The sequence below is a fragment of the Myotis daubentonii genome, chromosome 6 (genome assembly GCF_963259705.1).
Source record: "Myotis daubentonii chromosome 6, mMyoDau2.1, whole genome shotgun sequence".
In the NCBI taxonomy this organism is placed as follows: Eukaryota; Metazoa; Chordata; class Mammalia; order Chiroptera; family Vespertilionidae; genus Myotis; species Myotis daubentonii.
Window position 1 is genome coordinate 37,439,352 of NC_081845.1, and position 20,148 is coordinate 37,459,499.

General features: G+C 43.8%; 1 protein-coding gene and 1 long non-coding RNA gene across 2 annotated transcripts in view; one reads left to right on the forward strand and one right to left on the reverse strand.

The window, feature by feature from the left end:
- Positions 1 to 8,878: 8,878 nt before the first annotated feature.
- LOC132237000 (uncharacterized) lies at positions 8,879 to 14,842 on the reverse strand. Its single transcript, XR_009453429.1, has 3 exons — positions 14,758 to 14,842; positions 12,948 to 13,180; positions 8,879 to 10,383 (listed from the first exon to the last, which is right to left on the reverse strand). It is a non-coding gene; the product is annotated as an uncharacterized LOC132237000 (long non-coding RNA).
- Positions 14,434 to 20,148, forward strand: part of METTL24 (methyltransferase like 24) — an 81,655-nt gene continuing 75,940 nt past the window's right edge. The window contains exon 1 of the mRNA XM_059700723.1: positions 14,434 to 14,850. Coding sequence (XP_059556706.1) covers positions 14,545 to 14,850 — 306 coding nt within the window. The 5' untranslated portion in view covers positions 14,434 to 14,544. The remainder of the gene's footprint in view (positions 14,851 to 20,148) is intronic.

The following is a 20,148-nucleotide window of genomic DNA, read 5'->3' on the forward strand; positions in this document are numbered from 1 at the left end:
TACCTCCTTATTTTGTTATAAATATATTTTATGTATGTAAATGTATATACACATATATGTATATACACATATGCTGTGTTTATGCTACTATTTGCAGCACAGTAATTAATGTTATGATTATAATTTTAGGTCATTGAGAAAAAAATAAATTTCATTTAGTTCTTTTTTTTTTTTTTTTTTTAACAGGCTGGGAAAAGTGGAAAACACTTGAAAAAATGTTTCACAGAATAGTTACAATAAAGGTTTCTAATACCTCAAGAGTGGTCTTCAGTTGTATTGGAACGTCCCGCATTGGGAATACAAGGCAGTAGGTTCTATGAATTGCTCAATGCTATTTCTCCTTACAGTGTGCCTTTCTGCACTGTCGAAAACGAAAAACTCCATTTCTTCGACTCTCCCACAGCTAGCGTTCCGTATGTGACTTAGGCTCCTTTGGACGGATGCGTTTGCATGAAACTTGGATTTGGAACTGAGTAAAGTGTGGAAAGAGGCAGGGCCAGAAGCATCCACTCCTGCTGGAGTGGTTGGTGGCAGACACCTTGTGGCTCTACATTTGCTGCATCCGAGAGCAGTGGCAGCGGCTTTTCCAGCAGTAGCTCAGTCAGCACCTCTTCCTCTACTTTTCCATGACTTAGGAAGCCACATAATACTTGGAAATAAGTACCTTTCAGCTTATATTAACCCTAACTGTAGCATTTGCTATCTGCAACTGAATGCTACATACCAACCAGGCCCGGTACCTGAGAAGCCATCACACCATCTCCACCACTCAGTTCTCGGTTCCTGGTACCATGTAGCCCCATAATCAGGTTAGGCTAGCCTGCAGGTAGACTAGGAAGCACCCAGGTTGAGTAGCTTCAGGGGAGGCCCTCTGTTTCCTGAGTTTACTACCATCAAATTTCACCCGAAATTCCATTCTTAGGGTATCATTCTTTAATTTAAGCGCCCCCCCTTTTTTTGCCTCCTCTAAACCATTCCTATGTACTTCACACCTCTGTTGGGGCATGTCTTATTGTATATAGCTTTTGTTTTTTTAACAGTAATGAAATTTCCCTTCTGCTCTTCTCACTGGGGAGAGGTTGTGGGATGAAAAATGGGGAGAGAAGGTGTATTCAGCGTCCGAAAAGGAGAAGCACATGAAGTAAAACTATTTAGAAAGGTGTAGCTCCTTAAAGCAGATCCCAGTGACTTACAGCTTCATGGGAATGTGTTGCAGCCTCAGCTGAAAGTTGATTTTGATAAGGTAGAGTTGGGGATGGGCAGGGTGGTGGAGTAAAAGGTGGACGTGTGTGGGAATGCCATGTCTTGGGTCTCTGCTGGAGTTGGACGTGTTGGTTGCTGAGGGTTTGATGTGCAGAGCATGGAGGTATCAATATACAGTTTTGCTGAGGGTGGGCCATGCCTTACCCATTAGGGCATAAGTGACAGAATAGAACATGATGATATGAACAGATTGTAAACAGGAGGCAATGCACTTGCTAGTTCTTATATTTGGAAGGAGACAAAGGAAAATGTGTTTTGAGGCTAGGAAGGGCGGGGTAGGGAGAATATCTCCTCTCCTGGACAAGGCAGGGCTGCTGGAATTTCTCTCCTGACTAATCCAGGAAGGGTCTGGAGGGGTGGTGATTTTTCCTTTTTGTCTGTCATGTATGAAATACTTTTGGGCTTCAAGCAAAATGATTTCCAAGAGCTATTCAGAGATGAGGGGACTGACTGCTGGGTCAGCCGAATCCTGGGTTTTTAATGGGAGAAAGCTGTGAGATGGGATCATTCTGACTATTTTAAAGTTCCAACGCGCAAGTTTATCCACAAAGCATTTCTCTAGCCTTTCCTAGGAGAATGAGAAACATTTTCACAGCTATCTAATTTTAATCTTTCCAACATCCTTGTAAGTAGGTAAGAAAAAATATTCTTACACTTTCTTTTCTTTTTTTTTAACAGATCATAAAATCTCATGACAAGTAGCTTCCCAAAAAACCACGTGAGGCCAAAGTGTGAAGCCAGCCAGAGCGGGCTGCCTTCTGAGAGCAGAGCTGCTATTCCTGTTGCTGGAGCACTTGCTTCAGTCTGAGCTCTCTGCTTTCTCTCCTGACTTCTCAGCTCCCGCTGGCCCAGTGTAGTGATGTGGGGCTTAGCATCGGCCCAGCACAATTCAAAGAGCGTTAATCACGAAGGCTTTCCTATGGCTCTGAGAGTGGACTGTGCATAGAATATGCTTTTCTTTTGCTGGGCACTTAGAGAGGTTTCAGAGTTGCAGAAAATTTCTCTGATACAGGAAGCTGTTAAACCTTAGGAGCTGTCTTTTGTTCAGAAACTCAAAAAAGCCTTTTCTGGATCATGAACTGCTAATGAAAGGCAGGTTTTATTTTTTTTTCTAAAGACATTGCTAATCATTATCTTCTTACCCTCTATTGTCTGAGGAGAAAAATAATTCTATTGATCTGCCCTGCTAAGTTTTACCTCTTTCAGTAACAAAGACTTAATTTCTAACAATGGCAGATGAATAATAGATGAACAGCCAATTTATCCTGAGATGTTAAAGCCTGAAAAATAATGGGACTTCTCCCCTTTGTTTAACATAGGGTTTGAGACAGGCTACACAGAAAGAGCTGTATTTTATTAAAGCATGGTGGCCAAGAAGATAAAGACCTCTGTGTTAAAGAGGGTCTCTCTGTTTAAAGAGATATGATTGTGAGATTGTGGATTTAGTTTTGATTTTTATTTCTTAGTCATGAAACCTTAAGGTAGCTTCTTTTCATGAGTAACTTAGTTGTTGTTGTTTTTAAAAGCTTAGGGCTAAAGGACCCTTTGTGAAATTGATCCCCTTTTGCTTTTAAACCAGAATTAGGCAAAATGAAGAATTTGCCCAATGCTCACCAGTTTCCTCTTGTGCTGAAATTAAGTGCTGGAACATGATTGTGTGGCTTGCAAACGATTTTCATTATTGTCTACCAGACTTAGGAGGGCTCTAATCTAATGTACTATACAAAATGAAGATTCCCTTAAAATTTCATCAGTGCAGCATTTAAAGGTTTCAAGACACTTTAGATCAAGCATGTCAAACTCGTGGCCTGTGGGCTGCATGCAGCCCACAATGAATATTTTTGCGGCCCACAATGAATATTTTTGCAGCCCAACCAATATAACAGTATGTAAGAAACATTTTAATAAAAATTTCACAACTTAATTTTTACAATATCCTGTTATACATAATTATGAATAATGAACCACAAAGTTCGCTAGTGACTGGTTACTATAATCAAGTCGCATTCGTTTCCCTTACACGCCTTATGTGCAGGCGCACCATTTCTCTCCACTAATACTAGCAGCGAATATTTTAGCAGCCGATTAGTCTTGAACTGACGTGTTTGGTGTGCACAACAGGAGATATTTTGCTTTCAGAGAACAAGAAAAATAGGTTTATTTGTGTTACGCTTATTAATTTGTGCAGTTATTCAGTGTCTGGTAAGTTAATGTTCGAGAGAAAATATTAATTTGTATTAAAATGTTCTATTATTTTATGTTAACGATTCCTCATTTATTTCAGCCCTTTGTATTCAGCATGTCTCTATCGAAATAAACCTACGTTTCTATGAAAATTGAAGCGTTTGTTTAGTTGCGGCCACATACACGTAAACCTTGTTTATTTGGCCCGGGTGAGCCTTTGAGTTGGACACGCTGCTTTAGATGCACTGTGAGGCTGTTCTCGGGGCCTTCTGTGAGGCTGCAGCAAAAGTGAGAGGATTTAGTCTGAAACAATTATGCTCCACCCTTGCCTAATTTTGTGTGAAGAAAATACATAGACAGGCAAGACCACTTTATTTTGTTAGATCTCTATATTCAAACCTAATAACACTTGGTATATTTCTGGGAGAATGTTCTACAATAAAGAAAGAGGTCCATGTCAGTCTTGAGTGGTGAGGAGGAGAGAAAGGTCTGGGAAAGACCCTCTTTTTGCCTCCAGAATTTTACATCAGCAGATGGAGGATCAACTGTGGGATCAAGCTTTTTCCATGTCAATATAGCTGATGTTTTGTGTTTTACTATTTGGTACTGTTTTTACTTTGAAGTATGTAAAGTGGGGGTTTGCGAGTGCCATGATCTGCATTCTTCAGGTCTTAAAGGCCTTAAAGGGGCTCAACCTTGAACTCACACCTGTGTCTTCTGCTCAAAACCCACCAACGGCTCCCCATTACCCATTAAATAAAATCTACACTCCTCAGCTTGCTCTTTTGGCACTTGCTAGGACTAGGACCTTCTCATCTCCAGGACAGGGCGGCATTGTCCCTTTCAGGCAGGAGGACTAGCATGAGCAAAGGTCCGGAGGCAGGAAAACACCGTTGTATTTGGGGTGTAGCCCATGGAGAGGCCCGGCTGGAATGCAGGACGCCTGAAGGTGGGGTTTATCTATATACTGTCTCTCAGGCAGTTTGAAATCCTTAGTCGCACACTTTTACTGAGCTCCTCTCCCTGCCAGAGACTGCTTACCACAGGAGGGCAAAAATAAATAATTTACCGCCCCTGTGCCCACCAGTACCTGCCTGCGGGACTTAGGCCAGTACCCAGCCACCGCGGAGGCCGTGAGTGCCGGGATACCTGAGCAGCAGAAGTTATGTCAGTAATGAGAATTTGTTTCCTGCTTTTTATTTACAATTTCCCCACACTAACAGCTAAATTAAAAACCCACAAAGACATTAAAGTAAGAACTGCAGCTATTAAAAACCTATTCCTGTGATCTCATACTTTTCGGTTAGAGCACCTAATGGCAGCTACACACCCGCAACATTAGCCAGACACCAGAACCCGTCCCCACTCTGCTATGTCGTCTGGCCTAGAGCCGCTTTTCTCCTGGCCGCCCTTTGTGACAGGGAACTATTTCTCCTGCTTCTCTCCTAGCAACGGCAACCTTCTTTCAAGACAGCATTTGTTTCTCTCTCTCTCTGAGCAACGCTCTAAGTCGCTGAGGAGGGTGGTGAGGAGGGAGAGTATCTTCTGGCCTCTGTCCCCTCTGGGAGGGGGCAGTTCTCTGGAAATTCTCAGCAGCCTTGTGCACAGTGAACAGTCCTGAAGGAGGTGTAGGGATGAGTGCTCCGCAATTGAGTTTGCATCTAACATGGACGGTGCAAATTCATAGTCAAGTGATCCAGGCTGTGGTTGTTCTAAGGGGCAGGTTGAAAGGAATCAGAGGTGATGGAACCGGCACGGTATGAAGAGCTTGCTTTAAAGAGAAAAGGTACAAGTGAGCACAGCCAACAATGAGAAAGGTAAAAGGGGGGAAAGTGGTGTGCCTAAATGGTACCCAAAACCAAAGAAATCAGAACTATAGGGAAAAAGGACATGGCTTTGAATACTGTGGATCAAAGGGAGAAGAAAAAGACCGGCTAGTTAAATGGGATCAATGTGCTTTCCCAGAAATAATGGAAACCTTAGTAAGATAGGCCCTGGCACCTGAAGATTCTAAAGCAGCGGTTCTCAACCTGTGGGTCACGACCCCTTTGGGGGTTGAACGACCCTTTCACAGGGGTCGCCTAAGACCCTCCTGCATATCAGATATTTGCATTACAATTCATAACAGTAGCAACATTACAGTTATGAAGTAGCAACGAAAATAATTTTGTGGTTGGGGGTCACCAGAACATGAGGAACTATATTAAAGGGTCGCGGCATCAGGAAAGTTGAGAACCCCTGTAAGGAAAAAGACCATGGGCTCAGGAGTAACACGGAAGTGGAGATGTGGTTTCCATGCCCTCTTATGTCATTCGAGTGGAGACCCAGTAAGCCCAAGCCCCAAACAGACAATTCAGCTGGCAGGTAAGAGGGATATAAACTAGGGCACAAGGAAAACAATTGTCCTTTCCTACGTGAACAATGACAATAACCCATTACACATGACAGCACTTACTATGGGCCAGAAAGAACGACACTAAGTTCTTTAAATGAGTTCATTAACTCATTCAACGACCATGACAGCCCTATGGGAAAGTTGTTACTGTCTCTATGTTATGTATGAGGAGACCGAGGCACAGAGAGGTAAGGGAACTTGTGAAAGGCCACGCTGCTAGTGAGCCGTTTAAGGGACGCCAAGCTGAGACTCGGGTCTTCTGCTCCACCTGACCTTCTGGCTTTGCTTTTTAAATCTCCCTTCCTGGGCTCATGTCTCTTTAAGTCTCTGGGGTCCTATAGTGAGTGGAAGGACATTGTGTTCCAGAGAGGGTGTTGCAGATTTCAAGGTGCTATGGTCTTACTTAGAATAAGCAAGGAGCAGCTCTGGCCTTACAGTATAATTGAGGGTATCCCCAACTCCTTTCCCTTTCATTCAAGAGCTCTGGGAAGTTCTCAGAGCAAATGAAGGAAGGAAGGAAGGAAGGAAGGAAGGAAGGAAGGAAGGAAGGAAGGAAGGAAGGAAGCTGTTCTCTTTGTAGTCCTTTTACTTCCCCATCAGGTGCCAAGGGGGCTCCTGAAATTTTGAATATGAGGCCCTCTTGTTAATGCCTAAAACTTTTTTTTTTAATTAAATCTTTATTGTTCAGATTATTACATTTGCTCCTCTTTTTTTCCCCCCCATAACTCCCCTCCTCCCAGTTCCCGCCCCACCCTCCGCCCTCACTCCCCACCCACTGTCCTCATCCATAGGTGCACGATTTTTGTCCAGTCTCTTCCCACATCTCCCACACCCCTTTTTCCCCCAAGAATAGTCAGTCCATTCCCTTTCTATGTCCCTGATTCTATTATAATCAACAGTTCATTCTGTTCATCAGATTATTTATTCACTTGATTCTTAGATTCACTTGTTGATAGATGTAATGCCTAAAACTTGGTTAGTAACGATACCTAGAAGGTTGAGAGAGAACATTTGCACCCATGGATACATGAACACCTTGTACTAACTGCTTCCTACTTTCTGTCATCTCCCCCTCTTCCCCCCCGCCTTGCCACGCCAACCATCATCATGACTGGGGCACCTCTATGCCAAGGCTTCTAAAAGTTGGATCCCGGGCCACCTGCAGCTTATTAAAATAAAGATTCTGGGGGCTCGCCTCTGACTGAGCTCTGGAGGTGGGGCTTCTGAACCGCCATTTACATAACTCCCCGGGGGTTCTCATGCACACCTAAGTTTGAGAGCCCCTGATTATGATCTGAAAATAATGTACTTCTTATGCTTTCCCCAGGGCTGGAGCAGTGATGTGATGAGAAAAGAAGATGGCTTTTGACCTCAGGACTTTTAATATATTCACAAGCTAAGCTGGAATGACAGCGCCCTGAGATTTTTGCCTTTGGGCCTGCTGTGCTTCACTTAATCCTGTCAGTTCCCTGGTGATCTTTTCTGACCTTAAAAGGGTTTTTAAGCCCTTGACTTTGGGAAAATTTCAACCAGGAAATGTCTTTGACTTCAAAGTGAGCTGTAGCTGGGAGATTTTTTCTGGCATGTGTAGCTGGGAGATCCTTTCTGGCATGTGTCATAATGATAAGATGAGCCGAGGGTGAGGGAGGGGCAGCGCTCCACAGGTGGGCCTATGAGCCCAGCAGTGTTTTGATCATTCTTAGCCTAAACTGCTTTAGTGTCATAAAAACCCAGGAGTTTCTCATCGTGGGAGTTAATGTCTGTAAATAAACCTATCTAACAATGCCTCCGATGTGTTTTCAGAATTCGAGAAAGTGTATGCGATACGCATCTTTTATGAACTTCCTGTTTGGGCCCAGGGTTTACCTAAGAGCTATCAGCCGCCATGGCTGCTCCCCTGACACCCACATCTCTCACCTTTGTTCTTTTTTTTCTAATGGCTCCCGTGAAGCATCCGCTGTTCCTTGAGGTGAAAAAGGTACCAGGTTGGAGATCTTCCTTGTGAGCCATCACAGATTTGGGTGTGATTCCTTTTCAGTTAGGACGAATGAGCAATGGATCTGCTGCAAGACATGTGCTCTCTTGGGTCTGATCTCAGCAGGGTTGGGTTTGATATCTGTTGTTTGTCAACAATTGCAGAGTCATGATGGAGGCCCATCCGTGTAAGGCGCTGCAGGGGGTCCGGAGTGAGCAAGACCCCTTCCCTGTGCTTGGGAAACAGTCTGTGCAGAGGGAGGATAAAGCAAGTCCACAAATGCTGGAGAGAGATAAACACCGAGAATGGAAGAACTCAGAGTTAGGGATTCAAAAGAGGCCGGAAGGCTCAAGCTCTCTTTCCCAAGCAGGCCGGGGCATGAAGCAATTCCCCGGGCATTTTCCACAGGACTAGCCCAGAGGCAGCTTTATTAGGCCGTGGACCAGGCGGTGGTGTGATTATAGGCAGGGCTCCCAGCCGCAAGTAGCGGATCCCGGGCCTGTCATCCTCCTATCACTTTGTTCTAGGCCTTGAAAGCTTTCATTTTGGTGAGTTCTTCCTTTAATATGGCTATTGCTGATGGGGCCTTAAATCATGTTGAGCTAGCATCTCAATATTTAGCTACGTCCTCGAGGTGGGGAGGAGGCAACGAATTGACAGTAGAGTGAACACAAATCCACCTGGGATGGGGCTTGGGCTTGGCACTGGGGGGGAGTTTAAGTGTGGGTTCAACTGTAGTAAGAGTAGGAGGGGACGAAAAAGAAACTGCTCAGTCTATCTGTCTGCCAGAGGCTGGCTCAAGCTATCCTTTGAGGTTTCCCATTGATAACAAAGGAATATTTGATGAGCTTTAAATGGAATCAATACAGCCTTTTTTTTTGATTGATTGAAAAATTGATAATAGCACTTCACATTGAAAGACCTATAATTTTGCTTTAACTTAGTGATTCTACTCTTTTAAAAATTTAACATAATGAAATAATTTTGAATGCACATGGATTTGATTCATTCTTTAGTTTTTAATTCAACAGATATTTATTGAGTACATACTACATGCCAGAGACTGTTCTAGGAACTGGGATTAATAATCGAAGTAGACCAAGTCCTGACCTCATGGATTTTATATTCTAGTTGGGAGGGAGAATAAACAAGGCATCATGTCACCAAATCTCATGGGCAGTTTTCAGCCCACACTTTATTAGCCCACACTCTCAGTGTCTTCCTTCAAGAATTACTTCATTTACTTGGTTTCTGGAACAGTGAATTCTCTTATTTTACTGCCTTAGTACCCTTTGTTGGATCCTCCTCATCTTCCTGACTTTATATTGGTGGACCCAGAGCTAAGTCTTCATATATTTTGCCCCTCCCTCACTCAACATCACTGTGCTAATGATCCAAAAATATATTTACAGCCTTAACTGCTCTCCTAAATTCCAGTCTGTCTTTTCAATCCAACTACCTACTTGACATCTCCACTTGGGATGTCTTCCCAAGCTTGAATGGCTTCCCAAACTTAATATGACCACCAAAATCAAACTCCTAATTTTCCACCCAGAATTATTCTTACTTGAGTCTTTTCCTTCTCAGTTAATGGCAACTTTATTCTTGCAATACTTTGGGAAAACCGTGGTATCATCCTTGACTTCTTTCTTTCTCTCACAGAGTCCACATCTGATCTATCAGGTTCAGCTAAAAAGATGTCCACACAGCATTGTTTATAACACTAAAACTTGGAAATGATCTAACTGTTTAACAGTGGCAGATTGGTTAAATCATGGTACATGTAGCCGTTAAAAATATGTTATAGAAGGCACATGAAAAGGTGTTCAACATCATTAATTATTAGGGAAATGCAAATCAAAATTACCATGAGATATCATCTCACACCTCTTAGATGGGTGTCATAAAAATATAAGAAATAACTAATATTTGAGAAGATGCAGAGAAAAGGGAACCATCATATACTGTTGGTGGGAGTGTAAATTGGTATAGCCAATATGGAAAACAGTATGGAGATTGCTCAAAAAATTAAGAATAGACCTAATATGTGATCCAGTTGAGGAGGCTAAAAGGCTAATTCCAATGTAACCCTGATATTTGGGGGTGGTGGTGGGGAGGCTAGCAATCTGAATCTGTGCCAGCAAGCCCAGTGTACATTCTTGATAACCTATAATTAAGTCACTACCTCTTTCCCAGAAACTGGTCTTGAAGAACCTGTTATCTAAATACAGAGGCCATAAAACTGTGAACAGTGCAATGCCCGGAGGGGGAGTTACTAACACTGGCACCAGGCCAGACCATCAGATATGGCCTGGAGACCCCCAACACCTGGGGATCTTCTTGCAAAGCCCGCAAAAAGGACCAGAAGCATAATCCATATTTGTGGGACAAAGACACCAGAAAGATATAAAAGAGAAGCTCCCTGCATGTTATTTTACTCAGATTCGGAAAATTATTCTGCTGAGTCCGCCGGCGTAAATAAACAGTGTAACTCCTTTTCTCTAAAGCATCGCTTGGTTTTTCTCTGGTCTTCTGCAACACAGTAATTCCACTTCTGGGTATTTATCTGAAGAATATAAAAACACTAATTTAAAAAGATATATACACCTCTATGTCCATTGCAGCATTATTTATAATAGCTAAGATATGGAAACAACCTAAATGTCCATCAACAGATGAATGGATAAAGAAGATATGGTACATATACAAGATGGAATACTACTTAGCAATAAAAAGATAAAATCTTGACATCTGTGACAATATGGATGAACCTTGAGAGTATTATGTCAAGCAAAATAAGTCAGACAGAGAAAGACAAATGTTGTATGATTAAAAAAAAAAATCCCACATGAACAAACAAAACAAAAAGAAACTCGCAGAGGCAGACAACGGTTACCAGAGGGGAGAGAGTGTAGGAGGGCAAAATGGGTAAAGAGGGTCAATTGCATGGTAATGGATGGAAAGTAGACTTTCGGTGGTGAGCATGATGTAGAATATACAGATGTCAAATTATAACATTGTACACCTGACATTTATGCAATAATAATTATAAACTCTAGTTTCATTTATACCCTGAGTTGTCTCCCATCTCCCCACTAGATTGTTTTTAAGCAAATTCCAGACATCATATTATTTAATATGTAAATTATATAATAACATTGTTATTAAACATTATAAAGAAATATGTATAATATCTCATTTTGTAAACAATATATATGCATAGACAAAAGTCTGAGAGGGTAGCTATCTCTGAATCATTCTATCTGAATGACTATTGATGTCTTCTTTTGCTTGCATATATTTTCCACAATGAACACGTATTACATGGAGAAAAGATGATGGGGTAGGTGGGGTGGAGGAAGATACCGATGTCAGAAATTCCAGCTTTATTCCTTCCTAATCTTGATGACTTTAATTCAGGCTAGGTACTTCACATTGTGAAACAGAAATAACTACATTGTGAGGTGAGGATCCTTGACTGTCAGCCTGTTTTCTCTCTGGACAGTCTGTAATTAAAAGACATCTATGTTATGCGACATCAGGGTTTCTCAACTTCAGCAATATGGGCATTTTGGGCTGGATAATTTTTTTGTGTGGAAAACTATTCCTTGTATTGGAGGACTTTTGGCAGCAGCCCTCTTCTCTATCCCTTAGATGTCAGCAGCACCTCCCCGCACCATCTCCTGTTGTAACAACCGAAATGTCTTCAGAAATTGGCCAAATGTTCCTGAGAGGCAAAATTAACCCAGTTTGAGCACCACTGCACTGCAGCATGTGTGCAAATTGGAAATGTATGAGGTCTAGGAGATTAGGGGTAAACAATGTTCTGTTTTACTCATTTTGTTGGCTCAAACCTCAAGGAGGATGTAATTTGTGATCTAATGAAAGCTGCTTTTGTGGTTTACTGACCTGCATGCATGTTGAATTAACCAATGTAAGACTCAGTGGTTAATGATTATCTGCATTTTTGAAACATATCCAGAAACAACCAAGACAAGTTCAACTCTATGAGAAAAGCAAAGGTCGTGAATGAAAGATTGCTTTTCAGCTATGACAGTGATTGGATTTGCCTCCCATTTCACTTATCAACTGACTATTCATTATCATCCATGACACAGGGAAATATTGTGTGGAAGTTAAAAATGGGAGATTTCTTCCTGGAAAGTTAATGGTGCTATATACATATAAACAGTTCCTTTTAATTAGTAATAAACACATGGAGACATAAACACATGCACTTGCTTGAATTCTTCAAAAACAGTTGCAAAAGATAAGAAAAGGGGCATTTCAATATTGCACTTTATTTAAATTTTGTAATGGAAACATTATTAGAGAACCAGAGACATGAGATAAGGGAAAATATGAGGTCATTTTCCCCATTCTCTTCAAGAGCTACACTGTTCTATGTGTCTCCCCTCTCCACCCCCCAGTCCAGTCTTATTAAATATTCCCATTTTTTAAAATATATTTTATTGACTTTTTACAGAGAGGAAGGGAGATAGAGAGCTAGAAACATCGATCAGCTGCCTCCTGCACATTTCCTACTGGGGATGTGCCCGCAACCCAGGTACATGCCCTTGATGGGAATCGAACCTGGGACCTTTCAGTCCACAGACCGACGCTCTATCCACTGAGCCAAACCGGTTTCGGCTAAATATTCCCATTTTAATAATATAGGATACTCCTCATTTTTCCCCTCTGAAGAGTAATTCAACAGATGAGCCAAGGGCATAAATTAGTGATATCATAATCTTCAAAAGGTTACATCTTTAGTTAGTGACATTGTGTTGGTCGCATGAAAAATACAACTTCTATCTAGGTTTATCAAGTACAATATAAATCGTGTCTTAAATGGCATTACACAATTATACAACTAATAGGGTGCACTTGTGGGATCTTGAAGCTTCGAGGCTGTTTCTTGCATTGTTGGGTACTCCTAATTCCAGGACTACAAATCTCTGTATACTTTCTTATATTTACCTACGTTGGAATCAATGCTTACATTTTGCTTTTCATGACAATAAACATCCAGGCTTTTCTTTAATGATAAATAATAAAAATAATTGCTATTAATTGAGTATCGTCTGTGGACTAAACATGTAATATTTTATTCAATCTTTGTAACCTTACCAGATATATAGGTCTACTTGTCCATGAAAAAACTGAGGCTCAAAAAGATTAAGTGCTTTGTCCAAAGTCTCACAGCTTTTGAAAGGCAGAATCTTGATTCAACACACAGTTCATATCTGACATCTCGGCTCACGTTGTTTATGTGAAGTTCTCTCTTAGAGTTTGTATCAGGAAAAATGCATTTTCTTGGATTCTTTAAAACAAAGCCATCTGCAATAGCTGGAGGGCCGCACCTAAGAAAAAACAGAAGTCAGTCCCATTGAACCACTCGGGAGCCTGAGGGCCTGGTGTGCCCAGGGAATGAACTAGATTGCGTTGGGTTCTGTTACATGTAAGGAAAGAGTCCAAGTGCGTTTACAGTGACAAAGAATAAACTGAGTCTTTCTTAAGCCAGGGGGTTTTAGAGAGGAGGGCCCCCAGTGGAAAATTCCTGAAATTCAAGTGGGGTATAGCAGAGGGGGCTCCATGTCTCTGTTGTCCCTTCTGTAGGCTCCTAAGGGGCGAGGATCGGTCAGCAGAGGTAGTCTACAGATAAACATGAAAAATGCGAGCGTAAAGTATGAAAAAAAATGTGGCCACAGCTACAGAAAACAAACCCAAATCCGAAGCCAAACCTAAAACCCAAACCACAAAAGGGTTGTGGGGAAGAATTTTACCAATATTTGCAAATGGAACAGCCAACACTGGCCTTCAGGCTGTGAGCCTTTCGTCTGATTAATTAAGGTCAAGGTGGTGGTGAAAATGCCAGCTGGGGAGCATTTTGCTGAAAGATAAATTTGTCCCTCTGTATCTGCGCAAGACAGCAGGGAGGTGTGCGTGTGGAGCTAAATTAATTTGATTTACATCATGCCAGTATCTTCTGTTCTCTCTCCCTGCTGTCAGTTATCTTGTGTGTGTGTTTTTCCCTCTCCTCCTTCACCCCCACACATTTCATAACTCGGAGAGAAAGCAGGGATTAGCTTCAGGCAGAATTTAGAAATGGAATAACTCTAATTTGATTATTCTGCACTGAGCGAGTGCTGTTCTCTCCTCCTCCTCCCTCTTCTTTCTGGAGGGAGAGAATTTGTGAACCTGAGCATAAGTGCGATGCATTTTTATATTGTGCTCAATGGCACGAGCTGCTTGACAATCAGAACTTGCTCCTTATAGCAAAACCTGGCAGCTCACCTATCCTCCTGCTGTGTGTCTGCACCAACCCTAGTACTAGAAAATGAAGTTGCGGCCCAGGATCCCTCCAGTTAGGAATGCGCTTTTTCTGGCCACAGCTTTCAGCTCCGCCAGGCCCCGGAGGCCGGGTCGGAGTGAGCCTCTTCCGACACCCCCGAGGTGAGGCTGGGCTCCGGGTCTTGCCCAGCCGAGCCGCCTGCACCCTGGGACCCCGCCTGGCCCTCCACGCCTCGCCCTTCCAGCGGCCGGCGCGCTCGGCTGGGATGGATAAGGTTACGCCGAGGCTTCCTTGGACGGGAGGGAGGGAGGCGGGTCCGAGCCCGCGCCCTGGCCGGCGGGGGTGTTCCCAGAGTTGGCAGCTCGGGACCACGGGGCCACATCCCTGCTGCGGGCGGGCGCCGCCGAACGCAGCCCCGAGGTCGGCCCGGCCATGGCGAGGGACAGGCCGCCCGGGAGGGGCTGCAGCCCCCTGAGCCGCTGCCTGCTGGGCGCCGCGCTGCTGCTGGGCCTGCGGCTCTGCGCGGAGCTGCGGCGCGCCGGCCCCCGGCCCCCGGCCCGCAGCGCCCCGCCCCGGCCGCCCGCGCCGCACCTGCCGCCCGCGCCCGGCCCCGCGCGCGGCGCCAGCAGGAGGCAGGTGACCTACGTGCGCAGCGGGCGCCGGGCCCCGCCCGGGGGCGGCGGGAGCGGGACGCTGGAGACGGGCTGCTGCGCCCCGCGAAGGCGCCCCGGCCGGAAGGTCAGTGGCAAACGTGCAGTCTGGGGCTCTAGACGCCACCCCCTCCTCGACCGCCCGCGGGGCCCTGCGCTCGGGCTTCGCAGGCCGTCCCGCTGGGACCGTCAGGGTCTGAACCCTACGCTCGCTCGGGCGGCTCCCCTGGTGCGTCGTTCACTGCAGCGAAGCGGGGCTGAGCAGAGTCCATGCGTTTCCCACCACGCTTTGCTGGCGGCCCCTGTCTGCCGGCCACGCGGGCACGCGGGCACGCGGGACGCGGGACGGAGTCCTGCTTCTCACTTACATTTGAGTGAGGGGAGGTGATGGGGGATGGGCACTGTCAAGGAAGAAGTGGTGATTGTGTGTATATTCTGTACTTGCCCCAGTGTGCTCCTCGAGGCCTGGACAGAACTGGGTCTGTGTGCGCTGTGAATGGCTTTCCCACCACCTTGCTCGCGGTGAGGAAGGTCCGCTCTGCGGCGAATCTCCCTTGAATTACACCACAGACGGCGGGGGCTGGCGCGGGGCGAGAGGTTGAGCTCCAGCACCACTTAATGCGGAGTTAATGTGAACCTGGAGGACGAAAGCAATAACGTGGGTTTGCTCTGCCTACCTCATTAGCCTCTGGGCTCACACCTCACCAAGTGGCCCAGTTTTAACCTCAGACTATGAAGCTTCTGGCTCCCACCCTCCTTTTGGAGCGCAGTAATTTACTTGGTGCTCGGGAGTGAGAAGACTGAGAACTGCAGGTATGAGCTTGCCTGGTGCTTATCCCATCAGCCTCGACCGAGTGCTCTTTGTTGCCTGGTTTTCTCTTTTTTCTTTTAAGCACCCCTCTTCCCGTTCCTCACCACCGTCCTCCAGAGGAATGAGAAAAACCCTTCCTTTGATCTCCTTTAGCTTCTTAGTTCTAACCTATTTTTTCATACCCCCCACCCACATTATTTCTTCCACGGCTTTCCTTTCCTCCACCATTGTGCTCCCATCAGTGTTATCTTCCTGGATAAACTCAAATATGTTTTTCTACCTCCAGAGCCTCATTTCCAGAAGAATGCAGCCACTTCTTCTCCATGTTCCTAATGCAAGTTCCATGGTACCATGTTATGCATCCAACACACTTTGCCAAGGGCTTACCAGGTCCCAGATGCTGCAGCAGGTGCTGGGGGAACAAAAATGGGTTCAAAGTCTAGTTGGGGAGGCGCTCAGCACAGGCCTCCAGTAATGTGACCGAGGCTATCATTGCAGTCTTGAACTCTACCTGTGGAGTCAAGAAAGGCTAACTGAGAGGGAACGTTTGACCTAGGCCTTGATATTTCTTACGAGTTCAGGCTCTTTTGTCTCTCTGGATATTCTCAAATGTCCCATCCTTGATGCCGTCAACCCCACTCTGCATTCTTCATGTCACAGCCGCCCTTAGCCTCCATTGTTTCTGTTGTCACCTGCCCAAGAGTCGCTCTTAGTCTCTTCTTCAGACAAAGTGTCTATAACCGGAGCCTGTCCTACAAGTGGAAAAGTTTGGGATGCACAGACTCAGAGGCTCACTGGAGAGGAAGTTCATAGCCACCACCTTTAGGAGGCTGCAGGGATCCAGGCTGGCGTAGGTGGTGGCTCAGAGATGTGGTAGAATGCAGGTGTGAGAAGTAGTTGGTTCTGGTTATACACTGAGTGGCCAGATTGTTATACCTACCTGACGTTTGTAGGCAAATTAGCCGTACACTGCATCGTATGGGATATGGAAGCCAAAGGCCTGTTCGAACACCTTTGCTGTCTGCAGTTACCAAGATAAAATATCTCCAATTCGCACAGGCACACAAGGATTGGACAGTCGAGCATTGGAAAAAAGTCATGTGATCCGATGAATCACGTTTCCAGTTGCATCATGCAGATGGCAGAGTGAGAATTTGGTGGAAACAGCATGAAAGCATGCACCCCACATGCATGAGTACAACCCTTCAAGCTGGTGGGGCAGTGTTATGGTTTGGGGCATGATTTGGGCCCTTTAATTCATGTGGAAGAACGTCTGAATAGCACAACATATCTAAGTATCATTGCTGATCAGGTTCATCCTATCATGTTGATGGCGTATCCCAACGGAGATGGCTTCTTCCAAGACAATGCGCCATGCCACAGTGCTCGTATTGTGCAGGAGTGCTTTCAAGAACATGAGGGAGACTTGACCTTGCTTAGGTGGCCCCCACAATCACCAGATCTCAATCCAATTGAGCATTTGTGGGACGAAGTTCAAAGAGCCATCAGGCAGCTGGTTCCACAACCATCAAATCTCACAGAACTGGACAGTGCTATTCATCAGGCATGGTGTCAGATTCCTCGCATCACCTTTCAACATCTCGTGGAGTCAAAGCTAAGAAGAATCACTGCAGTATTGAAGGCAAAAGGTGGCCCAACGAAGTACTGATGGGGTGGTCATAATAATCTGGCCACTCACGTTCAAATACATCCCATGTTCAAAGGCTATTAAATCGTGCTGTTTACCCATATCTTCAGGAAAAAAATCACTTCTGTTATGGTAAACAATCTGCTTCCCTATTTATAATGGTCTGGCCCGCTAGCAACTTCAGCGTGAAATTATAGCTAATTTGCCTACAAACGTCAGGTGGTCATAATAATCTGGCCACTCAGTGTATTCTGAAGGTAGGTGAGGGAGTAGTTTTCTGTTGTCGCTGTCATTTAGTTTTTTGTTTTGGAAGGAATGGATGGAAGTCAGGAATTTGGTTTTAAACATGTTGAGTTTGAGATATCCTTTAGACATCCAGGTGGAAATGTCAAACAGGCAGTTGGACATACAGGTCTGTAGTTGGAGGACATGTCCAGGTTGAAGATAGAAATGTGGGGGTCATCAGTGCACAGTGTCACCAAAGCCATGAGGTGTAGAGATCAACTAGGGAGTGAGGGTGGCTAACAAAGATGAGAGATTTAGTCTGAGCCCTGGGCTCAGTTTTATTAAAATTAAGTTAGAAAAAAACAAAAGGGAATATTTGTATAGAGCAGGGGTGGGGAACTTTTTTTCTGCCAAGGGCCATGGGGATATTTATTTACTTATTTAATTTATCTTTATTGTTGAAAGTATTACAGATGTCCCCTTTATTTGTTTTCCCCATTGACTCCCCTCTCCTCCCCTCAACCGCCTCTTCCAAGCCTTCACCACACCATTGTCTATGTCCATGGGCTATGCATATAGGCATATAAATTCCCTGGATAATCTCTCCTCCCCCACCCTCACCTTCCCTCTAATATTCACCAGTCTGTTCCATGGTTCTATGTCTCTAGATCTATTTTGTTCATTAGATTCCACCTGTGAGTGAGATCACGTGATACTTATCTCTCTCTGACTGGCTTATTTTGCTTAGCATAATACATTTGGATATTTATAATACCATTTTTGGGCCATACGAAAGTATCAACTTGAAAATTAGCCTGCTATGTTTGATCAGACATTTGATTAACTCACCCCTGATGCCTTGGCAGGGCCAGACAAAATGATTTTGTGGGCGTTATATGGCCTGCAGGCCAGATATTCCTCACCCCTGGTAGAGAGTTTGGTGTGTTGTAAACCCTCAGTGATGGTAGCTTTAATTTTCACTATTCTGTTCCAAGTCTTTAGCCTCAGCCATTCCCCAAATGTGATATGTTGTTATAACCTATTTTCTTTCCATCCTTGAACACTCAGCTCAAGGATGTTGCTTGGAAACCTTCCCATATTCAATCCTTCTTCCATGTTGATCTTCCCCCAATTTGAGATGACAACAGAAATGCATTCCCAATTTGTGACTTGCTTTGCACATGTTGTGGCCTGGTAATCCATTTCAGATGGAATGTTTTGTTTCCAGAGTTGTTCTTAATGGAAAGGATTGTGTTTCCTAAAGTGATGCCTAGTCAATGCTTCCTCCTGAAAAATGCTTACACTCTTGTGTAACAAATAGAAGAATCTACTTTAATCTATTATGCATGACTTTAAATGTTTTTGGCTTAAAAAATATAAGGAAGGAGTGAGTTTATTCCTATTTTTAAAATATTATCTTTTTAGCCTCCTAAGGAAAAATTCTCCCTGTATTTCCTTCTCCCTGGCTATTTAGTTATTTATTTACTTATTTTCAGGGTATACATTCTAATTTTCCCAAATTCCTAGATAGTGGGAATCTTGACTTTGTTTCATTTTTCCTTCTTTTTTTTTTTTTTTTAAGTTGGATTAAAATGTTCCTCAAAACTGGAAAGACCAGTTAATTGATCTGTTCTTCCACTTCTGGGAACAGAGCTCAATATCCCTTATCTTCTTGGGGGACAAATCTTGTTCCGCCTTAGCCTACCATCAAGATGTGCTGAAATATAAGCTGAAAGCACCATTAAATAATTTATAAAGTTAAAGTTTGGAAGTTACGTGTTGAACTCCTTGGATCTTATTTTACTTAATTTTTGTTTGTTGAGAATCAACAGTGTTATTTAGATTCTTGGGTACTTGCCATAGGCACCTACCAGATTGGTTGGTGAAGGAGGAAAAGTTCCATCTATTTTGAGGATGGCTTTCTGGATGAATGAAAACCTGCATGAAATAATTGGTTTGCTGAGTGTTTCCTGTCAACATGCTTCCTTTGTTAGAGGAACAAAAATTCAGTGATTATATTGCCACCTTGATCATAGCTTATGCTTCTCTTAAAGAAAACAATCCTTATAAAAAAGAGAAGTGTAGTCTTCACTTTATCCCTTCTTTCAGCAAGCTGTGCAAGAACTAGCTCTACATATTAAATCCTCTTTCACATCAGGGTTTCTGATCTTAGAGCACTGTGAACTGAGGGCTCATAATAATGATGGATAAATACTGCCCTTTTTGTTTAGGACTAGGCTGGAACCCATACATTTTTGTATAGTACAGAGGCTTTAAGCATTCCACCAGGGCTTGTGGTCTCCTAATTCTGCATACTATGCATGCATCAAAGTATCACTGTAATTCTTTTTCTTTCTTTCCCTTCTCTCTGTTTTTCTGTCTGTGTCTCTTTCTGATCTTTTTTTCCCCTTAAACAGACATTGACTATGATTACATGGGTAAAGTTCTTTTGGGGGTACTTATAGAGGACTAAGATATGTTTCTCTATGATTGATGCTTCTTTATGAAGTCTCGGGCAGATGTTTCCTTACAGGTTGGCAACCCACCTAAACGACAGCAGCAGAACATATAGCTCGTTTGTGCAGGAGAGGCACTCACACAGGAGCCAAGCTTCCTGAAGAAATTTCTCCTCTCTTATCGAAGATATTTTCCTTGACATTTAATATGTTGGATAGAAAAGTGACTTCTGAGTCACAGAGCCA